The 17,282-nt window shown below is 40.6% G+C and overlaps 1 protein-coding gene across 1 annotated transcript in view; it reads right to left on the reverse strand.

Moving 5' to 3' along the window:
- Nucleotides 1–2,074: 2,074 nt before the first annotated feature.
- The window catches only part of SLCO3A1 (solute carrier organic anion transporter family member 3A1), a 539,529-nt gene continuing 524,321 nt past the window's right edge, over nucleotides 2,075–17,282 (reverse strand). Inside the window, exon 10 of the mRNA XM_073618412.1 lies at nucleotides 2,075–3,894. Within this exon, the coding sequence (XP_073474513.1) occupies nucleotides 3,515–3,894 (380 nt within the window). The 3' untranslated portion in view covers nucleotides 2,075–3,514. The remainder of the gene's footprint in view (nucleotides 3,895–17,282) is intronic.

Raw genomic sequence — 17,282 nt, forward strand, 5'->3', positions numbered from 1 at the left:
TTGTTGCTGAGACACTCCCAGCCATTACTGCTCACCCTCACCAGCACAGGAATGAGCTCTCATATTCGCTCACATGATCCACTCTGTCGTAGCATCACTGAGCTCAGAGTTACTGCAACAGGGGAGAATGAGCACAATGGTGGGAGGTTTGAATTGGATGGGAGTGTTTTTTAGCAATATCCTAGCAACAAGGTAGGATGGGATGGTGCCATCTCTGGGAGTCTTTTAGTCAGGCTTCAGGAAGTAAGTAAGTGGCATACACCTATAGAAAAGTCATTATGGAACTTTGGTCAGAGCTGCACAGTTTATTTTTTTCCATAAGCGCCACTTAGCTGCATGGGCAGTTGTATGGTAAACATGTATTAACCCTTTTACTTTAAAGTGGGCTGGAAAAAAGCCAGAAACTGCTTAAATGATATCTCATGACTGGGGTCCAAATGGATATAAGGAGTCAACAGGAGCTGCGGCCCAGCAGCTTCCACCAATAATTAAAAATATCAGCTTTGGGTAGACTGGCCCTTTAAAGAAGAGCAATTGTCTAAAATACAATGTTTAAAATACAACATAGGTAATCATACCAGACAATAGAACTGTCTAGAGAAGAGAGATGTTTAGAAACATATGCAATCACACTTGATTATAATTTTAGGGCACGGTAATGACTAAGGCTCCTTTCACACTAGCCGACTCCAAAGTCAGTGCAACTTTGGAGTCCGACTTTGATACGATTTTGATAAGACTTTTACACTCTCTGGCATTGAAGCCATGTCAAAGTCAGATAAAAGTTGTGCAGGAACCTTTTCTGAAGTCGCAGTAACTTCAGTAGTGTCAATTGGAACGGCTCGCATAGAGACACATGGCATTTCACATGTCCTGCGACTTAGGATCCGACTAATGAGACCCAAAGTCGAACAAGTGTAAAAGGAGCCTTAGATTTTTAATACGTTCCAAAATGTTGTAAATCATTTCTGCCTTTCTTGTTGAACAGTAGCTAACAAACACACAGCTAAAACACTCTCAGTCACATCTCGTAACAAATAGACAAATACAAATTATTGCTGTTTTCTTAGAAGACTGCCTCTCAGTCAAATACATATACACAAGTATAGTCATACACTTGTACCAACATTGCTTAGAAAACCCACATTGATTGCTAATCTGGATTATCTGCTAAAATCTTGAGAATAGCTAAGGAGCACAATTCCTTGTGAGTATAAAGCAATAGGTGAGATATGACACTGGTGGTGAAATCCATGAAAGGGAACTAAACCCAGCCTGTATTTTAGATATACAAACCAATCAGTTGTAGTATTACCTGCTCATCTGGGGTTACAACCTTTGCTTTGTAAAAGAATAATTTCAGAACAAAGAATTAAATGCAGGGGGCTTGCCGAAATACAGCATTGATATAAATCTCTCCTCGGTACCTTCAGACTAATGGGACCTAAAGGAGTCACCATGAGCACTTCAACCTTCATGTACTGCAGTAGACACTGTCAGCATTATTGCCTAATGGAGAAGTTGCTCTATAGACTTCAGTGAGAAAATGTCATTGACGCATCAAGCAAGATCTGCTGTTTGATTCTGTGGGTGATGCTGGACCATGCACAGAGAGGTATACCATGCGTACCTCTGCCATTCTGCACCTTCTCCACTTAATTCTTCATTCTTTGGAGAAAAAAAAAACAGGTCCCATATTTACAGTAATTGGCAGAGTATGGGCTTCACTATAGCAACAGAACATAGCTATACCTAGATCCAAATCCAGTTATATCCTGTTAACTTGAAACCCTAGTTTTGTTTTTGTTTTTAATCAACTCTGTAGCTTAAAGTGGGCCTTGACTTAAAAATGAAAGTTCTGCTCACCCTCCTCTCCCCCTTCCCCATTAAATTTTTATTTTTTATGGGAGCCGGTACCTTTTTCTTACAGGTCTTCTTCTGTAATTATGCTCTACATGATAATTACATCAGCTTGCCCCTTCCACATACTCCCCCCACCCCTCCCACCCCCCCACCCCCCAACAACCTCCTGGGATAGGATACATGCCCCAGGAGGCTGCGGGACCAGTCCCACAGTGCTGTCATGCCTTGCGCATGCTTCAGGAAGTCACAGCCAGCTTCCTTATCCAAGATGGTGGTGTTGGAGAGTTGAACAGTCTCCGAGGAAGACCGTGCTGGACACCACAGGCTGGTAAGTGTCTATTTCTCAAAAAACAGCAGCTACAGTATTTGTAGCTCCTGACTTATATATATATGCATATATATATAATTTTTTTTTTTAATTAAAGTTCCTCTTCAAAGTGGCCTCCTGCAGCTGGAAGAGCTCTACAAAACTGTGATCAGCTAATCAGACTATTGAATTTTTACAAAGTTCGGCCTTGTGCCTTGTAACACTTGTGCACTTGGTTACCAATCATATAGTGTGGTACTTGCATACATAGTGCTTTTTCTTAAAAGTTGGGGACATTTGTAAAACGCTAGGGCTTAGATATATAGCAAGCTGCTTAAAAGCTAACAAATGGATATTTGCTTTAAGTTTGTAAACAGTACTTGAAAAACAGTCACTAAGTTTTTTGTTTTTTTTTGTTTGCAGAGCTACATGCACCAGTGCTCATAAATATCTCCAACTGTGTCTTTAATCCCCATTAACAGAGGATCAGCCGACTCAGCACATTGGCCAATAAATCTACAAATTTGCACAGAAAAACCCTAAGTTAAACAGTGGAAGAAAGTTTTCTTCTATATTAAAAAAAGAGTGATGTAGCAACCATAGCATTAATACAAAGTATTAATGGCTCCTATTCAATACAGTATGGTGCTATTTCCTTTGTTGGGAAGAAGTATTTGCTGATTACATTGTATTAAGTCTAAAATCTTCCAAGACAAAGAAAAAAACCTAGATCATACTCCATTAAGCAGGGTTTCGTGAACCATTACAGAGATTATTCATCGGATACAAGCATTGGTCCAGTACAGGGTTACATTTCAATCAATAATCTGGCAACAAAAAGGAAATTAAATCTGAATTTTTTTTCTCTCCACATCTTTAAAGTCATTAGGTTGATAAAGATTTATTAAAGTGTGGTTCTTTCTGCCAAACACGGAGATGGTAGAGCTGAATTTAAGTTTAATGTGCTGTCAGCCACCACCCAGCAAATGCCTTGCACTTGTATCAATCAGAAGAGAGGGCTGCCCAGTGCCACTAAGTAGGAAGCTGGAGCCATGCCAGTTTTGCTAAGCTTCACATCCCATGGTGGGTTCTTCATTAAAAACAAGCGAAAAAAGACTTGATAGTGTATCCAACCCGCTGGAAGATCAGATGCTGAAGGCTTAAAAACAAACTGCATTGTTCTTTCCAAACATCAACTTATAGATCAATAAACTGTCCGAGGTCTGATGGAAAGAAATAATTTATATATATATATATATATATATATTTTTTGATATATATTTTTTTCCTTTAAAAAATAAATAATTCTTCCCTGGACTACAGTCAATCCATCTTGTCCATCTACTATAAAACAGACTCCATGTTTTCGCACCATTCGTGGTCTTCGAGGTTATAGATGAATTTTGTCCTGTTCGTTTTATTTTGGGCGATAGTCTCTCTGCCCAGGTTATCTAAGGTCAAAGTCGATGCAAAAAATTCACTTGTTGTGAGCCCTCCCTTGTGGTTTTTGATGTATCTCTTATAGTTTTTCCTTAAGCATTGCCATGAGGTGGTATACAGGATAAATGCTAAAGATTTCAGCGTTATAGCAATGCTGACATAAAGGTATCTGTAGGCAACGTTATCATACAGCACACAGGCTCCCTGCTCCCCACAAAACGTGCTCCAGAAGAGGCAGGTAGAGTCAATCCCGGCTCCAAATATCAGCGGTGGAGGGATAAAGCCTACAAAATAAAAGAGAAATTGAATTATTTATGCATTGTGAAATATTTATAGGTTAATAATTTATAATGAAAAATGCTTAAATTGAAAGAGTGTGCAACGGAATGCTCTCGAAAAACTGTTTAGGGTTAGAGAATAATCACACCTTTCCTATTCTATCTGCCTTATCTTGCCCAGCACATTCAAGATAGCATCTCTACAGCATCATGGTTTCAAGATATCTAAAATGGTACTAAATCCATCAATTTAACAGTTTCAAAAAAACTGTTATATTCCTGGCACATGCAGGAAAAGTAACGGTCACATTGGTTGTGCTCTTAACAAAACAGTCAGACCGTCACATGGCTGGTGTCATAACTCATCACATGTGCAGCATCATGGCAGTTGAAGATCATGAAGAGGCCAAGATGGCAGCTACCTTGGCTGAAAAAGATAGGAGGGTTTAGTTTTGCTTTAATGTATGGACCTCTGGCTGAGATCTTCTGATCTGTACTCAAGCATGCATGTTGCTGTTGCTGTTCACTTAAATAGAAAGCCCCTGCACTCGACAGCCCAAGATCAGATTTAATCATTTACCACAACTTGGGCATGCTGGATACATTATAAAACCATGGACACATACAAATTATGTCCCTGGTTTAAGTCGTTTATGGAGCTGAGGTTCCGACTGGGGTTGCCCATAAACTTGATGCTAGGTTTTTTTTACACACGTCATTGCTCCACCTGTCCACACAGTTGATGGATTGAAGTGCTATTGATGGGTAGGCCTGGCAGAGGAGATGCATGCCGTGGCCGAACACGATGTCCCTTTTTACTCATCTTCCTTTCCTACTTTTACTTGCTTACTCTACCATTCTCTTTCCCCTCTCCTCCCCCCATCCCCTTTTTTTCTTTTTCCATTTTTTTATATTTACTGTGGGCTCAAATAAGTTTTCTCTGGACTCCAAACATGTGCACCGTTCTTGCTCACATAGAGGCTTTGTATGTATGATTCTGAGAGTGTCATTACTGATTCCCATAAGACACCCCAGGGTCTCACCCTTGAATATTTATTCATTTTATGTTACTGATGTGGTTTCTGCTCTTGCTTTCACTTTTGTTTGGTTATTTTGGCTTTGTTTTGTAAAAACTTGTACACATTGTGGTTTGAACCCTACATTTATGTTGGTTGGTTTTACTAGGCCGACGAAGGCCCACTGATTGTCTTGAGGACTCCCACACTTGTATCAGTACATTGAAGGGGCCCTGCTTTGGCATCATAGGTTTTTCTTTTTGTACTTCCTTTCAAAAAATATTATGGAACAAAGAAAGACACTCAACATCCTGACAAGCTAGCAGAAGGGCTTCCCATTTATATAAGTGGAGGCCATAAAAGTACGGCAGAAGGCAAATGTAGTAGGATAGGAGACATGCAACATCCTTTAAGGTAGTAGTATAGTTTTTCTATATAATGTCTTCACAATCAGTGTAAAAGAGGCTTTGACCCTGATTTACTAAAGGAGTACAGAATGTTCACATTCAAAGTGAATTTTCACAGTTGTTAGTGAATATTCACTTTGCAAAGAATATCATATCGTGGTCAAGAAAAGTCAAAGATTTGTACTTGCATATGATTGGAAGATTCACTTTGCAAGGAGAAAAGTCACTCATTTTAGTGAATGGGGTGAATTGTGCTGACTGCAATAATCAAATCATGCGCAAGCAAAAATCTTTTTTTTTTTTTAATTTTCCTTGCAAATTTGTTTTTTCTTTACAAAATGAGTTCTCACGTTGTTTCACCTCATTCCCTAAGATAAGTGAAATCCACTTTGCAAAGTGAAAATTTACTTTAAAAGCTCTTTTTTTTCCCAGCCATTTGTCAGGAAAAACAAAACCTTCAAGTATAAAGCAGAGGAACCTAGAAGTGCCAGGACATACCTAAAAAGCCTCCAAAAGATATGCCCGGCACTAATGAGGAACAAATTAAGGAGATGGCATACATGACTGGGTGGAAAGGGACCCAAACTGGAGGGGTTAACCATGTTAAAGTGAGTGGTCAGAGGCTGACCCTTACCTAATTGGTCGAGCAGATGGAGTGGAGCTGGAGAGTATGGTTGCTGGGAAGGAGTGGTTTTGGTTCACTCTCAGATCAGGAATCATTGGAAGAACGCCCCCCCTCCCTCCGGCCCTTATGGTTTAAGGAACTCTGAGTTATTGTTTTCTTTGGTATGCTATTGCGGTTTGGGGTCCTTGACAGGGGTCTAAAAGCTGGTCCTATTAGAAAAAATGGTAAGGACCCATCCGAGGTATAGCATCCTCTAATTGGTACAGGTAGGTGTCTGAGGTCAGCTGGGTTAGTTCTTGAGGCGGTGCTTAGCGGCTGGGGGCATAACCCTGCTAAATGGTGCCACAGACACAAAAGTTAGTAGTAATATGGTACTGTCAAGAACCTGCAACCAAGTTTAACTGGATTATGTTATTTTGGTTAAAAGCTTGTTGTTTAATAAAAGGCCATGTCGGCCATTTTAACTCCACAAAAGAGAAGTGTGAATCTTTCTAAAGGAGGAAGTTACAGGAGGGTGGAGTTTGGAGAATGTGGTTGGGAAATTTAGCTTAAAGCTACAAATACTGCAGCTGCTGACTTTTAAAATATGGACACTTATCTGTCCAGGGTACCTGTGATGTCCTCACCCGAAGCCGATCTGTTCCTCGGCTCTCGGGTGGAGGCACCGCCATCTTTAGTAAGGGAATCAGGAAGTGAAGCCTTGCGGCTTCACAGCTTGGTTCCTTACTGTGCATGCGCAAGTCACGCTGCGTGTCCTCACTGGTCCCTGCTGTCTACTGGGACCTGTGTGTCTCCCAGAAGACAGCGGGGATAACGGAGGAGGGGCCGGACATGGCATAGATCACCACAGAGCCTGCGGTGATCTATGCCCGTAAGTGGGAGCAAATACCTGGATTATACAGGTATCTGCTCCCCCCTCCCCCCTGAAAGGTGTCAAATGTGACATCGGGGGGGAGGAAATCGATCAGCGGAAGTTCAATTTTTGGGTGAGGTGAGGTGAGCTCTGAACAACCCTGGTAAAGCCATTAGTTATGGCTGAATACTGGACCATTCAAAGCCCAGAGGCAGTATTGAAGCTGGCCCTTACATCTTCCTATGGCCCATAACTATGGAGGCCTGCCTTACTTGCCAATAGGAAAGAACAGAAGGCAGGCAAGCAATCAGAAAGTGTCAGAGCTTTGCTTGTCAGAACGGCCCAGTATTTGGCCCAAAACTTCAGGTTTGTGCAGCAGCATTTTATTTTCCAGCTCTGCTAAAAAGAGATCCTCCATCAAGGTTTCTGGCAGCTGCTAGCAGGAAACTATTTTCCTCTAATTACAGCATTTAATTCTGACATGCTGCTAAAATTTCAAATCTATCCATGTATATTTTACATGTATACAACAATGTTTATATTTTATTTTTATTAGTCTTTTTTTTATGCTCGCATATTTATTCTCATGGGGGATTTGCAAGAGAAACTAATTTCCCAGAAGCCTTTGCATTTATGGCTCTTATGCACCCCCTGCAGAAACAGAGGTTTTGTGTTTCAGCTGAGAACTCCTCATCAGCTTATTAGTGCTGTTCTGCCTGTGGCTCAGCTGTGTAACATCAGAAGAGAACTGGTGAGGACTGAGCACAGTTGCATGCACTTCATTATCCTTATAATCTTCAGATATAAAGAGCACACTTGTAACTGGAGGAAAGTAGTCGTACTCCTGTACTATCGCAAAATGTCAACATGTTGCTTCCGCTTTTTCGTCAACAGCACAAACTTTGCCCATAGCAATAAAACAAATATCATATACTCTGTCAGCAATCTAGAATACATCGCAGATAGCCTGCAGGAGCTCCGTAAGAAAAATATCTGAAGGAAAGAAAAAAAAAATCGAGTTGCTTTTGTTCATAAAGGAGCTAAATTCAGTTCATAATCTGCTAAACATCACAGAGCCCCCAGAGTACATTTGAGAAAAGGGAAGTAGGTGACCTAGTTGTCACAACTGCCAGATACGGTAGCTTGTCGTGGCGTCCTGCCTGCCAAGTCTCATTAATATTCAGTAAGTCTTTTGTGATTTGGATTTGTCTCACTAATTTCTACCTTCACATAATTGGGTTTTGGCCCTGCATATTCAGGATGTTGTGACACTTTTGTATTCTTTTAGGAGTTCGGAAAAAATTTGGGAATAGAAAGATGAAAAAGAAATCCCTTCATCTCATAGTGATGATACATGTGCCCACGGTGTCATACGGGCCATTGCATTTACCAATAGACCCTTCAGTTTAACTAGACTCTATACACAACATGACATTTACTATGAATGAGAAGAGCTAAAAGTAATATCCGGGTTAATGTTTGAGGAAAAATGGGAAAAGTAGCTCTCAGCATCACCCACAAAAAAAAGATTATTTTACCCATGTTGGGAGAAAAAGATGGTATTTGTAATACACCGAGTATGACTAGCACGGGTAATCTCCCATCAAAACTGTACTATTGTTAGGTGGTCTGATCTACCTTCCTCCCTGTGTCACAGAGAATGCAGGACATTCTAAGAACTTTTATGAAAGCAGATAGAAAGGATCCTTCACTGTAGGGGTTAGGGGCAACCCAATGGAATAAGGTCAACTGAGAACCCAAATTCCCTTTTATCTCATGCAGATTCATTCTACAGGAAACCGTAGCTGAAAGTGACACTCAGCAATATCCTTATCTTTGTTGCTATGGCTATTTTGGTGATTTTTATAGCAGTTACTTGTGTTGTTTCTGGAAGCTTGGCTCCTCTTATCCAAACCTATTTATTTCATTTGATTTATTTCAGGTACTTATATAGCACTGTCAATTTACGCAGCGCTTTACATATACTTTGTACATTCACATTAGTCCCTACCCTCAAGGAGCTTACAACCTAAGTTCCCTAACTCACATACATACACATTCATACATATACTAGGGCCAATTTTAGCATGTCTTTAGAGTGTGGGAGGAAACCGGAGTACCCAGAGGAAACCCACGAAGGCACAGGGAGAACATGCAAACTCCAGGCAGGTGGTGTCGTGGTTGGGATTCGAACCAGCGACCCTTATTTCTTCTAGGTGAAAGTGCTACCCACTACACCACTGTGCTGCCCTATTGGACTGGTTCATGAAGCTCAGGACAGGAAATGATGTAGGCAAGAAGTGAGGGGAGGGAAAGAGGACTTTGGACAATCATTTGCTGGAAGACAAAGGAACAGTTGTTTGCCGGACTTCAGAGAAGAAACATTTTGGAGGATCCTGGGAGAAGACTTCATAACAAGGAAGAACCAAGTTCAGTAGATGTTTAGTATACCTATTGCATACATTGTACATGCTTATTTGTTAGGAAGAATAGATAGCTTGCACATTATAGGCATAGTTTGTAATATCTGTTAGCTATGTACTACATTGGTATTATTGTAATAGTTTGTTTGTACAGCATTTTTTGTTTAATAAAAGCACATTAATACACTACAGAGGTTTCTAAGCTTCCTTACTTTTAACACAAAGAACCTTGATAGATACAAAGCAAAACCTTTTTTCTGCAAAAATAATCCATACACATGCACTACTTAATGGTCCTGTAACCTATGCCGTTTATGGTCCTGTAATCTATTCTGTTTGTTAGAAACGAGTAGTGCATGATGGTTGCAGTCATGTGCACTGCTCTATGCACACTACAAATCCAATAGTCTATAGTCAGTAGTCCATTTCAGGAGTGAGCAAGAGAGGATGGCTACGTTCTCTCATACAATGGGACCATAGAGAATGAACGTAACCACCCTTTAACAGAAAGTGGGAACACAGCCACAAAAAAAAGGAATTTGGAGGAGGCTGAAAGCAATAGACGGGACTTTGAGTTAAAGCGGAACTAAACCCCCCTATCTATTACAGTCAAGGAAGCTACCATCTTAGCCTCTGTTTTTTCTGCTGTTGCCAAGGTGTTGCACATGATCAATTATGACACCAGCTATTTTATGGCTTGATAGTTTTATTAAGAGCACAGGGAAACATGACCGCTATCATTCACGGCATGTCTGGAATGTAATGGTTTTAAGCTGGCATACACGGTTTGAATTTTGGTCAGTTCTTGATGAACTGGCTGAAATTCACTTAGTGGTGGGCCCTTTTAGCCTACTCCTGTTCAACATCTTTCCATTAAAAAATGTAAGGTGCCAGGTGGAAAAATGTTGGTCTAATGCCCTGTACACACGATAGGATTTTCCAATGGAAAATGTGTGATAGGACCTTGTTGTCGGAAATTCCGACCGTGTGTAGGCTCCATCACACATTTTCCATAGGAATTTCCGACACATAAAGTTTGAGAGCTTGCTATAAAATTTTCCGACAACAAAATCCGATCGTGTGTACACATATCCAACGCACAAAGTGCCACGCATGCTCAGAATAAATAAAGAGATGAAAGCTATTGGCTGCTGCCCTGTTTATAGTCCCAACGTACGTGTTTTACGTCACCGCGTTCAGAACGATCAGATTTTCCGACAACTTTGTGTGACCGTGTGTATGCAAGACAAGTTTGAGCCAACATCCGTCGGAAAAATTCCATGGATTTTGTTGTCGGAATGTCCGATCAATGTCCGATCGTATGTACAGGGCATAAGAGTTCGGGTACTTTGGGCGTCAATGGGACCAGTTGTCAAAATACAATAGCCACAGCGATTCATCCATCTGCACTGTATAGCATGGATGGAGGAATTTGTTAGATTTTTTTGCTGGCTGAGTGAAAAAAATCTACATGTGTTGTCATCATTACAGACACAGGAGAGCTTCTCTTTTCCCCAAAATATAAAGTTTAACTATGGTCAAATTAGACAAAATCGGCTGCATTCTATCAATAGCATTAACACAGCAGTTTTTGATTCTTTGAATCCTCCCTGTGAGTCCCATTCACACTTTTGCACTGCATTACTACATGGGCCAAAATGAGTGTTGCAGCGCCATTTATCATGAATGACAACCCAACAAAACCTGAGCTACAGTGCATCGTAATGTGGTCAAAAAATGCTGCAGGTCTATTGTGGTGTTTTAGGAAGTTAATGCGCAATGCAATGAACATTACCAATCATCTGTTACAAACAGCACAACAGACAAGCCTGGTGCAAATGGTCCCTCAGAATTAAGTTACAGAATGATCCTGTTGGTAGATCTGTTATTTTTTCACTTTCTTTAACAGGCCTAATTCTCCAGCAAAATGCCAGTTGGATGGGCTGGGACGAACTAACCCTGACTCGGGTGCTTACAATGGTCAGTAAAGTTGATTTGTATGTTAAAGCAGAACTAAAGTTTTCTGTTGAAAAAACTGGGTGCATGTGCAGCTCAGTATACTTTAATGCACTGTGCCTGTGTGACTGGATGACCACAACAGACCACCTGGTGTGAATGGGCCTTTGGAGTTTTATTACCTGTTGATCCTGCTGGTAAAACTGTTTTTTTTTTCCTACTTCTTTTAACCACTTCAGCCCCGGAAGGTTTTATCCCCCTAACGACCAGGCCATTTTTTTTGTGATACTTCACTGCATTACTTTAAAGGCCCGTACACACGATCAGATTTTCCAGCTGGAAATGTGAGACGTCAGGCCTTTGGCGGAAAATCCGACCGTGTGTATGCTCCATTGGACAATTGTTGACGGACTTACTTTCTCGCAACAAATGTTGGCTAGCATGTCTTCAAATTTTCTGCTCACAAATGTCTGTTGTCGGATTTTCCGAGCGTGTGTACACAAGTCTGTCGGACAAAAGTCCAAAGTACAAACACGCATGCTTGGAAGCAAGGACGAGCCAGAAGCAGTCGGTCTTGTAAACTAGCGTTCGTAATGGAGAATTAACATTCGTGACGTGGCAAACTATGAAATCTCCAAATGCAGCGCACAATTCTCTTCTTCTTTAATGGGATAATAATGAAGCTGCTTTGCTGGTGATACTGATGGACTTATTGCATATAATGAATTTTCAAAGGCTTTTTTTTCTAGTGATATCAAGAATAATATTATTATAATTATTATTATGCTAAGTTTTTAAGATCAAAGATACAACTATGTTGGTGTCCCTTGTTAATTTTACATTGATTTTTTTAAAATGTAACTGCCTACTCCCAAACTGTCATTTGAAGTAAAACACATAGCCAAGTATTATTCTACACAATTTTTTTTATTGTGCATTAAAAAAGAAAACAAATAAAATTAGACATGCTATCTGCCAATAGAACTTAACCAAAAAGTGCATTCTATGCATCCAAAAATATAGAAAATATACCAAATCAAATCATTATTTAACCATAAAAATTATGTCAAAGCAATAACTCCAAGGCCAATAATAAATAACACATTATCTCCTCCAATTCTGCAACATGTCTGGTTGACGAACGGCCGTTCAGAAACGAACTGAAAAGTGCGAAATGAAAAGTGAGAATCAACACTCACCAAACTTCTACTAACACAAAATTAGCAGAAGGAGCCCAAAGGGTGGCGCTAAAGAGCTGAAAAAACATGTAGTACGTCACTACGTTCGTAATTGTTGGCCAACATTTGTGTGACCGTGTGTATGCAAGACAAGTTTGGGCCAACATCCTTCGGACAAAATTCCACGGTTTTGTTGGCGGAACGTCCGATCGTGTGTACGAGGCATAACTGACAATTGCACAGTCATGCCAGACTGTACCCAAATAAAATGTATGTTTTCTCCCCACAAATAGAGCTTTCTTTTGGTGGTATTTGATCACCTCTGTGGTTTTTATTTTTTGCGCTATAAACAAAAAAAGAGCAGCAATTTTGAAAAAAAAATTTTTTTTTTTACTTTCTGCTATAAAACATGTCCAATAAAAATATGTAAAAAAAATTCTAAAATGTAAAATTTTATTTATTCATCAATTTAGGCCAATATGTATTCTGCTACATGTTTTTGGTAAAAAAAAATCCCAATAAGCATATAGTGATTGGTTTGCGCAAAAGTTATCGCGTCTACAAACTATGGGATAGATTTAGGGACTTTTTTAAAAAATTTTTTTACTAGTAATGGCAGCGATCATCACTTTTTAGCGGGATTGGGACATTGCTAAAAATTGGGATCAGTGCTAAAAATATGCACTGTCACAGTATAAATGACACTGGCAGGGAAGGGGTTAACATCAGGGGCAATCAAAGGGTTAAATGTGTTCCCTATGTGTGCTTTCTAACTGTGTGGGGGATGCTGACACTAGACGAAGAAACAGATCTTGTCGTGTTTTTTTTTTAAACCCTTCATTAAACACTGCCTAATTTAGATGGCAATGGGGACTGGTACTAACCATGCCAGTCCTCTTGAGAGGGGCATACATTTTAAAACTGATATTTGAATCAAGTGTTTTTTTTAATCAGATCAGTCCAAGTTGAATCATGACCTGTACAGATGTGTCTACTTATGTTAAAGCAATTGTAAAGTCTCGTTTTATTTTCTTCTATTAAAATAACAAACATGTTATACATACCTCCTCTGTGCAGTGGTTTTGCACACAGCAGCCCAGATCCTCCTCTTCTCGGGTCCCTAACTGGAGCTCCTGGCCCCTCCTGTTTAGTGCCCCCACAGCAAGCAGCTTGCTATGTGGGCACCCGAGCCAAGCTGCAGCTCCATGTATCCATTCAGACACAGAGCTGTGATTCGGCCCCATCCCCTCTCTCTCCTGATTGGCTAACGGAGTTTGATTGACACTAACGGGAGCCAATGGCGCCACTGCTGTGTCTCAGCCAATCAGGAGGGAGAGTCCCAGATGGCTGAGGCACTCGTGGACATTGCTGGATAGAGATGGGGTTGAGGTAACTATTAGGGGAGGCTGCTGCACACAGAAGGCTTTGTATCTTAATGCACAGAATGCATTAAGATAAAAAAAAACTTCTGCCTTTACATCCACTTTAAGACACCATACACACTATTGGATTTTTTGCAGATTTTTCGACGGACTTGCCTACACACAATCCACCAAAGTCCGTCGAATTCGTACGTGATGACGTACAACCGCACTAAAACAAGGAAGTTCATAGCCAGTAGCCAATAGCTGCCCTAGCGTGGCTTTTTGTCCGTCGAACTAGCATACAGACGAGCGGACTTTTCGACCGGACTCGATTTAGACGGATTGATTTAAAACATGTTTCAAATCTAAGTCCGTCCAACTTTTGAGAAAACAAAGTCAGCTGGAGCCCACACACGATCGAATTGTCCAACGAAATCTCATCCACCGGGCAAAGTCTGCCGTAAAGTCCGCTCGTGTGTACGCGGCATAAGAGTTTCAATTGGTATGCAATCAGGCAGGTCCTTGCACTACATGGTTTTGGTAAATCTGAAGACAAAAATCTGCAGAAAATCTAATAGTGTGTATGGGGCCTTATGCCGTGTACACACGGGCGGACTTTTCGGCATCAAAGGTCCGATGGTCTTTCCGACGGACTTTCGAACGAACGGACATGGCTACACACGATCACACCAAAGTCTGACGGATTCGTACGTGATGACGTACACCGGACTAAAATAAGGAAGTTAATAGCCAGTAGTCAATAGCTGCCCTAGCGTCGGTTTTCGTCCGTCAGACTAGCATACAGACGAGCAGACTTTTCGACCGGACTCGGTCCGTCGGAAAGATTTGAAACATGTTTTATTTCTAGGTCCGTTGGACTTTTGGGGAAAAAAAGGCCGCTGGAGCCCACACACGATCGAATAATCTGCCGGACTCCGGTCCGCCGGACCGAGTCTGCCGTAAAGTCCGCCCGTGTGTACACGGCATAAGTGTTCGGTATTTTAGAAGAGAGATTACCAATAGGAAGCTATTTAGCTCTTCATAGCTACTGTTATCATTGCACCTATACATTTAGCTCTAAGATTGCAAGACTATAAAGATTCAGAAAAACGTGCCTTTAGCACAAACAAGCTAAACTTTTTTTTTCTTTTTGCAAACAATGGCTTAAGAAATGTATAACGGTCATTGTGATTGAAGGGCTACAGAGTCTCATAAAGATAAGCCACTTTTGAATGTCTCAACTTATTTATTGCCTGGCAACAAAAGAGTTTGACATATAAATATATATTTACTTTGTGTGGAGCCATTAGTATAATTCTAATGGGTATTAAAAGAATGAACAATAATTTACTTTCAATCCTGCAGCTGAAATGCAATATTCAAGGGCTTAAAGCTTGTACGCCTACTACACTGTATCATTATGCTTTTCTGTTTGCTTCTAGAAACACATGTACAAAATTATTACTCAATTATTATAATTGCAAACATTACCCTCAATGGAGCACAGATGACTTATAAGACATAAAAATAATGCTTGGGATCTTTTATCATCTCTGAGTTAGTTTATGAGTTTTGTTTTTTTTTTTTTCATTAGATAAACTTTATCTGTTTTTGGAGGTATAAAAACACATTGTAATCTATAAATCTAAATAGCGATATAAAAGACCAATAAAATGAATACACAGTAGATTGCATATAAGAGCTATCAACATTCACAAGTGTGAAGGATTTAGCTGTTTATGGGAATGCTATACGGGAGCTATGGATGCTTCTTTACATACAGCGGACTTGATATTAATAATTACATGAAGGTCGCCCCAGTCACAATCATTTATCATACTTTTACAACGTAACAACTGAGAAGAAATAAAATATTGCAATGTTTCAGCCCTTCGGAGCACAAAATACTCATTATCAATTTTTCTTAAATTAACTCGATTATCTGGATTTTGCAAAAGTATTCGATACAATTCCCCATACGCGGCAAATTCACAAAGTGAGGTCTGTTGGCTTAGACCTTAACCACTTAAGGACCGAGCCCCTTTCTGAGATTTGTTGTTTACAAGTTAAAAACTGTTTTTTTTTTTTTTTGCTAGAAAGTTACTTAGAACCCCCAAACATCATCCATTTTTTTTCTAACACCCTATAGAATAAAATGGCAGTCATTGCAATACTTTCTGTCACACTGTATTTGCACAGCGGTCTTAGAAGCGCACTTTTTTTGGAAAGATTACACTTTTTTGAATTAAAAAATAAGACAACAGTAACGTTAGCCCAATTTTTTTTTATATTGCGAAAGATAATGTTATGCCGAGTAAATTGATACCCAACATGTCACACTTCAAAATTGCGCCCACTCGTGGAATGGCGACAAACTTTTACCCTTAAAAATCTCCATAGGCGATGTTTAAAAAATTCTACAGGTTGCATGTTTTGAGCTACAGAGGAGGTCTAGGGCTAGAATTATTGCTCTCACTCTAACGATCACGGCGATACCTCACATGTGTGGTTTGAACACCGTTTTCATATGCGGGCGCTACTTACGTATGTAAACATCCCTTGTAATAGAAAAAAAAAGCATGACAGGACCTCTTAAATATAAGATCTGGGGTCAAAAAGACCTCAGATCTCATATTTACACTAAAATGCAATAAAAAAAATAGAAAAAAAAAATTTGTGATTTAAAAAAAAAAAAAAAAAAATGGCCCTTTAAGAGATATGGGTGGAAGTGACGTTTTGATGTTGCTTCCGCCCTGCAATGATATGGAGATGGGTGGGGGCCATCTTCCCCTCACTCGTCTCCGTGTCACACAAGGGACAACACCCGATCACCTCCACCGCTGCCGACGGCTCCGGTAAGCGGCGGAGGGCACCAGAGCGCATCGGGGGGGGGGGCCTTCTCCCCCCACTGATAAAAGTGATCTTGCGGTAAATCCGCCACAGAGACCACTTTTATCTTGAAGCGAACCGCCCGCTGAAGAAGAGGATACCGGGGTTATGGCAGCTAGCTGCTGCCAAAACAACGATATTCCTCTTTAAAATACTGACGTATAACGACGGTGGGCGGTCCGGAAGTGGTTAAAGTGGTAGTAAACTCTGTTTTACCACTTATACCTACAGGTAAGCTTATGATAAGGTGCTGTGAATATCTCCTAAACTTGCTCTGTTTAGGAAATAATTGGAGTGCATGCAGCCGGTGACATCACCGGTGCACACCATGCCGGACCTTCAGAACCCGTGCCATAAATGGCGGCTCCTGTGATGCGTTAACCCCCTGGCCACTCATGTAGCCAGAGGCCGCGTACCCGGAAGGAAGACGGGGTGAAGATGGAAGCCCTCTCAACGGTGTCAGCGCACCGCTGGAGGGCTTCGTTTTGAGGTAAGTCTCTCATAATGTGCTAGTATGTAATGCATACTAGCACATTATCACATTACCTTGCAGGGGGATTTTTTTCTTTAACTGCAGTTTACTACCCCTTTAAGGTATGTACCTGGACTAAAACTGGTTACAGGGGCATGTACAAAGGGTGGTGATAAATAGCAAGTACCCAGAATGATCTGGAGTGGTAAGT

Source organism: Aquarana catesbeiana, linkage group LG03 (genome assembly GCF_042186555.1).
Source record: "Aquarana catesbeiana isolate 2022-GZ linkage group LG03, ASM4218655v1, whole genome shotgun sequence".
Classification (NCBI taxonomy): Eukaryota; Metazoa; Chordata; class Amphibia; order Anura; family Ranidae; genus Aquarana; species Aquarana catesbeiana.